Source organism: Poecile atricapillus, chromosome 16, assembly GCF_030490865.1.
Source record: "Poecile atricapillus isolate bPoeAtr1 chromosome 16, bPoeAtr1.hap1, whole genome shotgun sequence".
Taxonomy (NCBI): Eukaryota; Metazoa; Chordata; class Aves; order Passeriformes; family Paridae; genus Poecile; species Poecile atricapillus.
The window spans coordinates 4,613,148-4,626,082 of NC_081264.1; the positions used below are offsets into that span (position 1 = coordinate 4,613,148).

Sequence of the window (12,935 nt, forward strand, 5' to 3'; positions counted from 1 at the left end):
CATTTCGAGTAGGAGGTGTTGATTTCAAGCATGCAGCTTTTCAAAAAAAGCAAATCTATTCCCTCCTTGGCACCCCAGTATGAAATTGCCTTGTTCTGGCTTGTGCCTCCTGCAGCGTTGAAGTCGAGGGATCCTGTTCCACGCTCGCTGCCAGGTTTTATTAACACTGATGGGAGTTACACGTGCCCTGGGGAGAGCCTGGATTCCCTGGCGCTGCTCAGGATCTTCCTGATGGAGCCTCTGGCTCCTTCCTGCTGCCTTGACTTTCTTAGGGGTTCATTCCTTATCAGCTTGGCTGCCTGAGGCTGAAAAGGAAATTTAATCCAGTGATATAGGAGGGGTTTTAAAGATATTCCCAGCTAGTTCCTCTGCTGTGCTGTGGTGTTGTACGTTCCCACCTCTCAGAGGAAGTGCTGGTGTGGCTCCCTCAGCCCAAGCAGGGCTTGTATTTAGAGTTAGATCCTCATCTGTTTTTTGCACTTGGAGTCAACCTCTGCTTCATCTTCAGCCTTGCCCTGAACCACCTGAGGTGTTTGTGCTGAGTGTTCACAGTGGGGCAGAGCAGCTCGATTTGCAGGGTAGAAAAAACTACAAACTCTCAAATGTCTTTGAAATCCTCTGTGGAATGATGAGGGTAACAGCACCAGGAGTCACTGCAGGAGCAGGGAGCTGATGTCACTGCATGATTGTAACCAGATCCCTGGCAAAACCAACTTCATCTGCATTAATTTGACCACATTCTCTGTATGCAGGGTAGACTTTGGGTCTCTCTTTGGTGCTGCAGCCTGTGCCAGGGCTTCACCACCCTCACAGGCAAGAATTTCTTCCTAATATCTGATCTAAACCTGCCCTATGCCAGCTCAGATCCATTCCCCTCCACGTCCTTGTCCAAAGTCCCTCCCTCTCCAGCTCTCTTGGAGCTCCTTTAGTACATCTGCTGTGCTGAAATTTTTCCTGTGACTTTCCAGGGGAGAAAGGGTTGGGATTCAGTCCTGTGCAAAAATGTGGAAGCAATGGAAAGGTGGAGAATTAGACCAGTCACCCTCTAAAAACAACTCCTGTTTCGTAAGGGAAACGCTGTCAGGCTTTAGCATCAGGAATGTAATTGGTGGTTGGGTATCGTATCCCTGTGGAAGAGGCAGGGAAAACTCATATGGAGAGGCAGCCCAGGGTTGCATAGCAACAGGGAGGCTGTCGGGGCTGATGGCATTTATGAGATGCTTGGTACCGTGGGACTGGAACGTACTCCACTGCCCATGGGAGAGGGAAACATCCATTATTTAAAGGATTTTTGAGCAGAGCAGTGGAGCTCCTTAGGATCTAAGAGAGCTAAATGCGTTGTGAGAGTGCTCACAGTCACATGGGGCACACGTGTGTTTCTCCAGGCGTTGCTTGTGCATTCAGCAGCAGCAGCTCCAGTTCTTCACATAAAACCAGCTTGTCCTGCCCAGCCCAGGATGTGCTGGGGCCAGCAGCATCATGGAATGGTCTGGGTTGGGAGGGACCTTAAAGATCATCCCATTCCAGCCTCTGCCACAGGCAGGGACACCTTCCACTATCCCAGGCTGCTCCAAGCCCTGTCCAACCTGGCCTGGGACACTTCCAGGGATGGGGCAGCCACAGCTGCTCTGGGCAGCCTGTGCCAGGGCCTCATCACCATCACAGGGAAGAACTTTTTCAGAAGCATATTCACAATTCCAGACTCAAGGGGAGGGAGGACAGGCACAGTCAGCCCCACTTGCAGCTGCTCTGAGCCTGGAACGACACAGTAATTACAAAAAAATGACCAGGTTTATAAATTATTGCATCTTAATCAAACCCTCCCCAGCTCTCTTGGAGCCCCTTTAGACACCAAAAGGCCATAGTGAGGTTTCCCTGGAGCCTGCTCTTCTCCAGGCTGAGCAACCCCAGCTTTCCTTATGGGAGAGCTGCTCCATCCCTCTAATCACCTTTCCTGACCTCCTCTGGACTCCACCAACATCTCCATGTGCTCCCTGTGCTCACAGCCCACAGAGGGATGCTCCACTTGAGCAGACCCCACGGCCACTCACTGCCATCTCCTTACCTGCTGACCACCCTGCAGGTGGCTGTGTCGGGGTCTAGAGCCCAGGAGGTTCTGAGGTGGATTAATTCCATTAATTCTGTCCCTGCTCTTGGGGCTGGTCTCCAGGGATGGGGCAGTGCTGTGCTCTTTGGGGCTGCTGTGCTGGCCAGGGTGTTGGGGAGGGCTGTAACTCATCCCTGAGCTCAGCTGGGCAGTTCCTGGAACTCTTTATCTGGGGCTGCAGCAGGGAGGGTGGGGGCAGAAGGAACGTTCTGCTGGGCACTGACTCCATTCAGCAATTAATGAAAGCACGGAGTTGGCCGATCTCACCAGTCTGAATCCCACCTGATTGCTGGGAATTAAGAGGAGCTGGAGCCATGACTTACTCCTTATGGGCAGCATTCCTTGGATGGATAGTAAGTATAGATGGAAATCCTGGGATCCTCTTCCCGTTTGCTGTGTTGGCATTTGGGTACTTCCAAATTAAAATCCATGGGCTGTGACCCATAGACCCTCTTATTGTGGTGGGGTTTTCAGTGTTGGTTGGTTTCAATCTGATTTTATGTTCTGATAATTCTGTTAGTGCTTCAAAATGTATAGTTCACCTCTTAGTCCTTAGAATCCTTGGAATAATTGTAGAATAATTGAGGTTATAAAGGACCTCTGGAGCTCATCAAGCCCAGCATCCCATTCAAAGCAGAATCAACTACAAAATAATATCATAAAATATGAATAGGTGGAGGTCTATGGCTGTCTTCATGGCATGCTGCAGAGGAACAGCTGGAACTCTTTGGGGGATTTGTAAGTACTTGTGAGCTCTGCTAAAATGGGGTGTCACACTTCAGGGATAATTTGACCACATCTTTTTTTCTTCTTTAATTAAAGTAAGGAGAGAGGAAAATGAAAAAAAAAAAAAAGAAAAAAGAAAAAGCAGTCCTCTTCAAGACATCAGCACCATTTTTTCTCTGAGTTGTATATTAACAAGGCAGATGGTCAAAACTTCCTTCCATTGTGCAATTCCTCTTCATACCCAATCCATGCCAATGGAATTTAGCTCTGAACATTCACACTCAAGCTGTGGGCTGTCACTTTGGCTGGCTGATGTCTCGGGCTCCTTGGCAAACAAAGATATTTTTGAAACTGTCTGTGCAGCTTCTGACTCAGGAGATCTCTCAGAGCTGCTGTTCCTCTGTGCCAGGTCTTCATTTCCCATCAGTGCAGGAGGGTTTTGCACATTTATGTCTGCATTGACCCAGAGTTTGGGGTAATTTTGGGGCTGCTGGGAGACCAAGGTTGTGTATGCATCATTTTCAGGAACGGGAAATTGCAGGAGTAATCAGCCCTGGACTGTAGCCAAGCCCAGCTTAATTCCATGGGAGGACTGAAAGAGGCATAATCATAATGGATCATTTTAGAAGAAGAACCAGAGGCAAAGCAGGACACAGCTCAGCTGCTTTATTTTATAGAAAAATTAAGTAGATTTTTTTTCCTGGCTCCTGGTGTAAGAATTGGGAAGTTAAAGATCAAAGCTTGGAGAATTACAGCATTTGAAACCTGATCGGGTGCGGGTTTTATTTGATTTAGGGGATTTCTGTGTCATCATAAATTAGAAATGTTCTAATTTGGGTTTATTTTGTGTGCTAAAATGACGCCAGATCCCTCTTTACCTGCTTATTCCTTTGGAATGATTGGTTTTCCAGTTTTCTGAATATTCTGTTTATGGAGGAAATGTCTGTACCTTGCCTGGCTTCATGTATTGACTGCCTTGAGTCTTTCAGGAGTGTGATGACAGTGATAGAAAAGAGATCTTCAAAAGAAAAGCTGAAACTCTTCATTCTTGCTAATAATCATCTTCTGGCAAGGAGAATCTTCCTGGTTTGTTGTGACTTCCTTCCTCAGCACCCCCTCTCCTCCGAGCTGCTGCACAGGCTATAAATTGCTTTTCTGCACCACCCTCAGTGCCCCCAGCCAACACCTCCTCCACCAGCCAAGGAGAGGATCAGCTCCTCTTCCCACTCCTTATTTTTGTGCTTGGTACCTAGAGAACATTTATTTTTTTCCAATTAATCGTTTGGCACCTTAAAAAGTACATGTTGAAAGGGCCTGTTGTGGAAGGACACAATCGTCTTGAAGTAAGGAGCTTCCTCCAGAGGCAAAATGAAATAATGATTCTGAGTATAACAAAGTCTTTAGAACATAGAGAACTTTAGATTTCCTAGAGTTTGGAGAGTTTTATTCCTGACATTTCAACTTCTTTTGTCATATTGAACTTATCTTCACAATGTCTTCAGAAGCAGTAATTTTATTTCTTTTTCAAGCCTGTTTTGGGTTTAGCACAGAGAAGTACCACTGCTGATGGTGTCATTCTGTCCAGCAGTGTAAAACATTGTTAGGTATTACTGAGCCTTCACAGGAGTGGTGTCTTTGCATCTAAACTTGACCCCTGTGGCTGCTGAGCCCTTCTTATCTGGGCTGTCCACACCTCTCCTGTACAGCCCCCAGGGCCCCGATAACCCAGCGCTGTGTAAACAAGGGCTCCCCACTGCAACACAACAAAAGCTGCTCCTTTTCCTGCTCCTAAGCTTTCCAGTCTAATTTCTAGTAAATTCTGGTGGTTGCAAATAAAATGGTGCCACGTGTAGAGGTAATGGGCTTTAGTCGTAATCAGTGGAAAATACTGTGCAGATTGATTAGAAGAGTGGGGTAACTCATGATGTGGGATTGGCATTGAAAAAAATTCATAATAAGCATCAAGATGGAAAAAAAAAAAAGCCCTGAATGAGCATGGACAGTTGGGAGGGAAGTGAGACGAGCCATTGGTATTTGTTAGTGCCTTTCCTAGAAGGGCAGCCACCGGCCAAAGGTGCTGTGGCCACTGGGTGAGAGCTGAGCCCAGGAGTTCCTGGAGCAAATTACGGGATTGGGAAGCTGCAGAAGGAATTTGTGGAAGGTAAAACATACAGCCAAGCCAAGCAGGAGGAAATGCCCTGTGGTTTCTAGGAAATACCAGACTATCTCCCGTGTTGGAAGCAGCGTGTGCCTGGCTCGCGTCTGAAATCTTGTACCTGGCATGGGAAATGTAAGAGCTTAACTCGCCTCCAGGCATTCATGTACATTTCCCTATTTAGACATCTATGTAGGATAGGTTGGGCTCCATCTTTCTGAGGTTTTTTTCACAACCTTGAAGATCCTATGATTGTATAAAGTGTAAGAACCAGGGAATTCTGGGCCTGCAGGAACATCTGCAGTATGAAAGGCAGGAAACGTCTGTTCTGTGTAACTCACAAACTGAGCCCTTTTTACTTGAGTGCTGCAAACAGAATTTAACTTGGTCTTTAACTTTGAGGTGCATGGTGATAGTTGGAGTAAATGGTGGAGCCTTTTGTATTTTCCTTGCATTAAAACACACTCTGTCAGCAGCAATGAGCACAACAGGACTGGAGAGTGGCTGTGGCCACTGGGAAATAAGAATTGGTTATGAGAGCTGGAAGTATTGTGGGACTTCTTCAGTAGCCAGGTGTCAGCACTGCTGAATTATCCTTAATGGTTTTATAGTCTTAAGGCAGCATTCTTTAGGTGTACAAAATTAAGGAAATAAATAAACATGCAATTTCTCCTTTTCCCCCCAATAATATGAAGGAATTCTACGTATTAAATATGGGATTTCTTTATTATTGTTACTTTGTGTGTGCTGCCTGAAGAGAAGAAGATGTGTTCTAGTCCCGGCACTTTGTTCTGTTCAATGGGTTGGAGGCAGTGGGTACCTACAAAGAGAGAAAAATCCTTGGATTTTTCCAAGGGCAGGTGGAAAACCATGTAATTTGCTGTCAGATAAAATCTTGATAAGCAAAACTGATCTGGAGCTGAAAGCCGTGTTTGTATTTGTTCAGGGTAATAAAGGTGAAAGGGACCAACAGTTAATTATCTGCTCCCAATGTGGGATTTCAGGAACTCTTGAAGCTCCCTGAATAACTCAGCACAACTGCAGGGCTGGGTTGACAGTGCTGCAAAATCTGGCCTGCCAGCACTGACCCACTTCTCTCCCTGGAAAGGGATCCACTCATTCTTTCTTAGGAAAGCAGCAGATCCATGGAATAAAAATCAGGAGAGGAGATGTGAGAGTAAAACAAAGCAAACCCACCGTGGTCTGTCCTGCACTGGGTTTGGGTGTTACATCAGTTTGTAGGAGGCTTTTTGTGTCTGGTTCTGTGCTTATTTATTTATGCATTTTATTTTGAATGTCTTCCAAAGGATGCTTGGAAAAAAAGAGAAAAAAAAAAAAGGCTAATTTTATTAAACCCAGGAAAATAGCAGTGGAGTTGATGTTTGCCTGCTGTGCTTGAGGAGATGAAATGTCATTCCCAGCAGAATTCCTTGTGCTTGCTTAGGTGCTTTGAGAAGTTCTGTGCAACCTGAGATAAGAGCAGTATTAAAGCAGCATGGAGTTCCTGAAACCAGAGAGTCAGCTCCAACCTCTGGAATCCATTATTTGCCTGGGAAAACAATTACTGTAATTATTGTACAGAGAATTATTGTACAGAGAATTGTCGCTCCCAGTTCGCAGCAGCTCTTCGTGTTTAGGTTCATTCCCAGTCAGCCAAGTTTAATTGTCAGATTCCAAGCCACGATTGCCAATAAAAGCTGTTAATCCTTCAGCCAGGGGCTGCCACTGACTGTTGCTGCTGAAGATGAATAGATCACACAGACACAGGTCGAGGTGTGGTGAAAGGAAGAGAGAGTTTATTTTTCCTGCCAGGATTTATAGGCTCCTGACCACAGCCAGGGATTGGATGGGCAGGATAACACTTTCTCACTGCACTGGCCATGAGAGATGCCCATCACAAGACGTGGAACAGAAAGAATGTACACATATCTATGTTTACAGTTACTGTCCTGGGAAAGTCCTTAGAAAACCATGTCAGCAAGCTCAGAAGCTGAGTTTTCAGAGCGACAACTGACTGCAGGTTTCGTTGCAGGACCAGCTGAGGCAATGCTTCTCCAGGCAGCCGCCGGGGGCGAAGGACACGGACACGCTGGTGCAGGAGCCCGACAGCCAGTACGGCACCTGGAACGAGCAGCGGCACAGCAGTGACAGGTGAGGGCTTTCCTCAGCTCGGGGATGAGGGGAAATGCTGGAATCCCATAATCCCAGAATGGTTTCATGCTGGAAGGGCTTTAAAGATCATCTCATTCCAACCCTTGGCTGTGGGATACCTTCTGCTAGAGGAGGTTGTTCCAAGGCCTGTTCTTGGACATTTCTATTTGTTTTCTTTGTTTTTAAATCTGATTTTCTGGCATTGCAATTTCTTTAGCAAAATTACCAGGTGGGCTGAATGGCAAAATCCCTACAGAATACTCTACAGAATAGCAGAGTGGCAAAATCCATCTGGAACAGGGACTCTGGGCCTCAGGTGGGGTGACACAGGATGCATCTCTCCATGCCCACAGCTCAGACTCTCAAGTGTTTTATTGGTGGTGAAGTGGAGGATGAAATGGAATAACATTCGAGTGAAACTGATACTGAGTATTGCTGATGCTTTTCTGTTCTTAGAATGATTTAGTGAAATAAACCTAGAGCAGCAAAGTGTGAGGTTTTTTATAGTTCACACCTGTTGTGTAAATTACAGCTTGATCAACCCTGAACTCATGTCCTGTCTGCTCAGTGTGGTATGAAAATAGCATTTTATCTGTTTTTTAATGCTATACTTGTTGGGATCTTACAGCAGACATTAATGTCAATTACGTTTGGTTTGTTCTGCACTTGAGAACTGTGTGTTATAAATATTTTATTGCTTATGAAATCAGGGTAACAACCAGCTCGAGGTTCAGCAGCCGAGTGAGTGCCAACAGTGACAGCCAGGCTGCTGTAAAATTAACTTGGGTTCCAGGATGGTACAGACATTTCTGAGATCAGTTTCTTAACAAAGGTGCTTGTCTCAGCTTCAGAGCAGACAGCACTGGAGTTATTTCAATCCATCCATCCTGATTAGAACAGCTCCACCTAAACATTCCAGTTGACTGAAGGATTGAACTCAACCCTGTGTGCTGGAATTTTGTTTGCACTGCAAGAAATATTTAGGTTTTGCCTTTTTACAGTATAATGGTGACAGTGTAGAGACTCTTCAGCATTTTGCCACCCCATTGCTCTGCTTTATTTTGACTTACAGCTCATTGCAGGAGAATTACTGCTATATTAATTCAGGCACTTGAAGAGAAATGAGATTAATGTACTTTTAAATAATGGGAGTCTTCCTGGAATATATTGAACGTGCATTTTGTCTGCAGTTTATTTTGGATGCAGTCCCTGCCAGGAGCAGTGCAGACGTTCTCCTCGTGTTGCTGAGGGTGCTCTGAGCAGGGCTCTGCCTTTGGTGCCTCCTCCTCGCCCCAGCTGGAGGCAGGAACTCACAGGAGATGTTGATGGTTGAGTTTTCCTGTTTGGCCTGGCTCACTTCCCTCGGAGCATTTCCACTGCCAGCCCCACGGTGTCACATCCTGCGGGGACCAAACAGTGTCCCAGGCTCCTGCTGTGCTGGGGGAACCTCCAGTCTGGGGCATTTCCCAGTATTGGAGCCATGGAGGGATTATTTTAGGAGTGTTCCATCAGTGCTGCTGTGAATGACCTCATCTTCATGGAATCACAGAGTCCTTAAGGTTGGAAAAGCCCTCCAAGATCACCTGAATCCCCCTGTGGCCATTAAACCAAGCAGTGCCACCTCTGCTTGGCATTTGAACACTTCAGGGATGGGGAGTCCTGGAATTTGAGCCCTTCCTGGATGGTGACTCGCTCCTCTGGGAGAGAAAGGGAATTTTGAAGTCAAAAGCCATAACTTCATGGCAACAGGATGAACACAGTCCTTTTCCTAGATGAGCTTTTGGAAGGTGAAGGAAGGAGTATTTTCCTCTAGAACTGATTCACTGCTGGAATTAGTGTAAGGAGCTGCTCTGGTTCCAGTGGGCTTTGACCAGTAACTCCTTGGGATGGACAGAGATGAAACCATCTCCTCCATTTTGGAGGCATTAATTGGATTTTTCTTAGTTTATCTAAAAGATTTTATTCTAATTTTTCTCAAGTGCTTTAACAAGCTTTTCCAGGTTGGCACTTTTAAAACTCTTTAAGGTTAGAACAGTCTTCATAAGGAAGATTACTGTTTTTTTACAGGAAAGGAATTGTTTCTAAGTGATGTTTCCGTACAGTTCTGACTCCTCATTTCACAGGCTGAAGCAACACCTTCTTTATGGCCTTTATACACTGTCTTGCTAAAACTAATTAAATTTAATTGCAGTTGAAAGTGAGGATTGCTGTTAGTTTATTGCCCATTGTGCTAACCATCCTGCTGGGTTTGTGTGCACCACATGAGGGATGATTTCTCAGAGAAGTGTCTATAAATGCACCTGTGGAACATCAGGGGCATCTCATGGATGTGCTCACAAACCCTGAAATCTTAATGAAGTAATAGAAGGAGGTACATGATATATCTCACTAATGAGAACTGAAAATACATTTTCAATTTCATTTTTCTGAGGGGAATTTTCCCCCTAATTTGCTGTTCACTGGAAAGAATCCACTGCACATAACAAGGTTTGGACTCCAGGCATCCTTCCCACGTTCAGGGATGAGCTGTGCCACAGGGGTTGAGGTATGGGGCTTTAATTGTGCAGGAACTCCAAAGGAAGATCTATTGGGAAGGTTTGGGAATGAGGAACCACCAACCAATGCTAATTCAGCTGGATTTCTGTCACATCTTGCTCTCAAATATTTCAGTTTTAAAAACCTCAGAGAATTGTATCAGCTGCAGGGAAGGGACTTTTTGGAGACGTGCAAATCCAACAGGATCCTTTCAACCCTAATTTCCATGAAAGGTCCTGCGGATTGTCCCCTCTTCCATATGGCAGTGGCTCTAAAGCCTAATGCTGCAGATACAAAATGTCATTTGAAGCAAAAATCCTAGACAAAAACTTTCCCCCAGAGCTCATTAGTGCCATTCTTAATTATCCTGGGGCCCACTGGTGATGGAGGGAAGCAGCATTCCCTCTGCTCGTGTGCTGGAAACCCTCTGGGCAGTGTCTGCTCTGCCAGACTGGACATTGTACCGTGAGCTGCTGCTGCTGGAATGCTGTTATCCAGCAGTAAACTCCTGAGTGTTCTTCTCCTGGCACTGCTGTACCAAATACTAATGTTTATTGCTTAAAAGATGTGCATATATTGATATATATGTTGTTTTTTTAGGTTTAGAACAGTTTTCCTAGATATGTGCCCAAGAAAAGGTGCTTAGTGACAAAAGTCTTCTCTCAGGTGGAGAAAAAAAAATCAGAGCTAAATGGCTTTGGTTTTTTAAAACTGGGAATTAGAAGCAAGACAGCCCAATTTTTACTGACAGTGGAGTCTTCCTATTTCAAGGAACACTCCAGCCTTTGTGAGAAAGGCAGACACAACTGTGTCCAGCTTTCAGTCCTGACCCTGCAGCTCATTCCTGTCAGTCTAGGCCACGGGAGGAATTTTAGGAATACACTGGGAGCATCCCAGCACTGGGGAGCAGGTGCTGCTGCCCTCCTTCCTGAGGCACAAGGAGCTCTGCCCATGGAGCCCTGCCTTAGGGTGCCACCTGGTGCCCAGCTCTCTTCAGCTCAGCATTCCTGAAGGAAAAAATCCCTCTGGCTGGCTGGAATACACCCCAATCCCCAACACACTGTGAATCCAAGGGGTGAGGGCTGAGATCCACACCCTGCTGCTGGTGCTCAAACTTTCTGTTCCACTTTTATTTAGCTCCTGCTGACCACGTGTGATCCAGCCTGGCCTTGCAGGGCTTTGTTTGCCCTGAAGTCTCACAGATTGCATTTGCTTCGTTTGCAGCTTTGTGGGAGAATCCCCTTCCCTGGACAATGAGGTTGTGTCGGGGAGGAAGCAGCCCCCGGGCAGCCACCCGTCCTCGCTGTCCTCGCAGACAGAGCCGCCCTCCCTGCCTGAGCACCATGACTTCTCCAAAGACCAAAGGAGCACCAGCCTGGACCGTTCCAGCACCGACATGGACTCCACTGATGGGGCTGATCTGCCTCCTACAGGGGACACGCTCCCTGAGGACAAGAGTTATTTCTCCTTCATCGATGTAAGTTGCCATCGTGTGTGCCCTCAGCTAATCCCTGCAAAGCAGTTCCTTCTGGAAACTTTGCAGACAGTTTTGCCCTGCCTTTCCCACACTGAATTTTCCCAGCTGCTTTCCTGCCTGAGAAGTTTGGGATCAAAACTGCAGAGTTCTTCTAAGTCTCTGTGGTGTTTATGTTCTGAGAGATTCTATAAAGCTGCTGGCCTTGAATAATCAATCATGGAATCCCAGACTGGAAGGGATCTTAAAGCTCATTCAGTTGCACACTTTCCACTAGACCAGATTTCCCCAAGCCCCATCCAACCTGGCCTTAGACACTTCCAGTTGTGAATTGGAAGCATAATTAAGTAACACAAACAGCCAGTGCCTGCTGTGCTATCAGCCATGCAGATTTAAGGCTGTAAAGACCTTCACTAATTTTTTTTTTTTTAATTAACCATTGGTTTCTTTCCGTAGTAGCTCCCAGTTGCATTTTAAAGGATTTTTCTATAGTGAAGAATCTTGCAGTTGGTGTTTAGGACCAGGAGTTTCTGGCCATACACAGTTAATGAGGTCTAGTGCTGCAAGAACTTGGTTTAGTTTGGAAAAGTCCTGGAAGATCATTGAGTCCAACTGTTCCCCCAGCAATGCCAAGGCCACCATTAACATGTCCCCAAATGCCACATCCACACGGTGTTTGAGCACTTCCAGAAGGTTCTGTTTTGTCCCTGGGCCACTTAAGATGTCTCTGTAAAAACATTTTTAGCTCCAAGTGCAGCTGGGAAATGCTGTGTGATGGGTAGTTTATTCCTGACCTGAAATCTTTTGAAAAAAGGAGTAAACCCACATCTGGAGAAGGAGAGACTCAGGGATATTTGGTAGTTAAAGGCAAATCTGTAACAGCAAATTGCTTTAAGTGAGTAAATAAATGACAGCTCCTTGCTTTGCTCTGTAAATGTTACTGCTTATTGGATGTGTTGGAAATGACTGATCACAGAAGTTTTCTGAATGCTGTGACACTAAACTTGGAGTGTCCTTGTTGCTGGTGAGTGGCTTTGAGTGTTTGTGGCTGGCAGGGAAACTGCAGCTCTGCACTCCAAGAGAATTTTGTGTAGTTGCTCTTTTTAGATCCCAGTTTTGGGATTTGCCCTCAGCTGCTACTGGCTAGCAAGACCTGTATTCATAAAACACTCTAGGAACCAAACTCCTGATTACTGCAGTTATTTTTTATATTAATTTGGTGCAAATTATTCATGCAACTCAGGCATCCACAGCCTAGAGAGATCCAAGGATTACACCCAGTTAGCCACGATGTCCATGTCCTCATCGTGCACTCCCTTTAGTATGATTTTAAGTGACTACAACAACAATCATCAGGCAAATGTTTATTTTAATTGATGAATGCAATCAAGTGGGTTGGGATTTAACTGTGGAGGAGGTGGGGCTCATTCCCAGGTCTGTTTTTTCTCCAGCACACGGCTGTCCTGGACTCCAGTGCTCTCAAGACTCGGGTGCAGCTGAGCAAGAAGCGCCGGTGCCGGGCGCCCGCGTCCCACTCGCTGCGCAGGAGCAGAGGGCTGGACCTGGAGAACAGGTTTTCCTTGACAGAAGAACCAGATAATGGCTGGATGTTCAAAGATTCCACAGGTAACCCCTCAGCTACCTGGAATAATTGGTTGTGATGTACCTGGGTGCAAGGGCAGGAGTTTGTAAAAGGCGTTTTTTAAATACTGCCCTTCGTTCCTGCTTGAGTGCGGGAAGAGATCTCGAACAAGAGATGAAAAGCTGGCTCATGGTTTCCCCCTCTG

General features: G+C 45.9%; 1 protein-coding gene across 1 annotated transcript in view; it reads left to right on the plus strand.

The window, feature by feature from the left end:
- The window catches only part of KIAA1671 (KIAA1671 ortholog), a 44,174-nt gene that overhangs the window by 27,536 nt on the left and 3,703 nt on the right, over positions 1-12,935 (plus strand). The window contains 3 exon segments of the mRNA XM_058851774.1: positions 7,021-7,139; positions 10,899-11,151; positions 12,600-12,774. Of these exon segments, the coding sequence (XP_058707757.1) occupies positions 7,021-7,139; positions 10,899-11,151; positions 12,600-12,774 (547 nt within the window).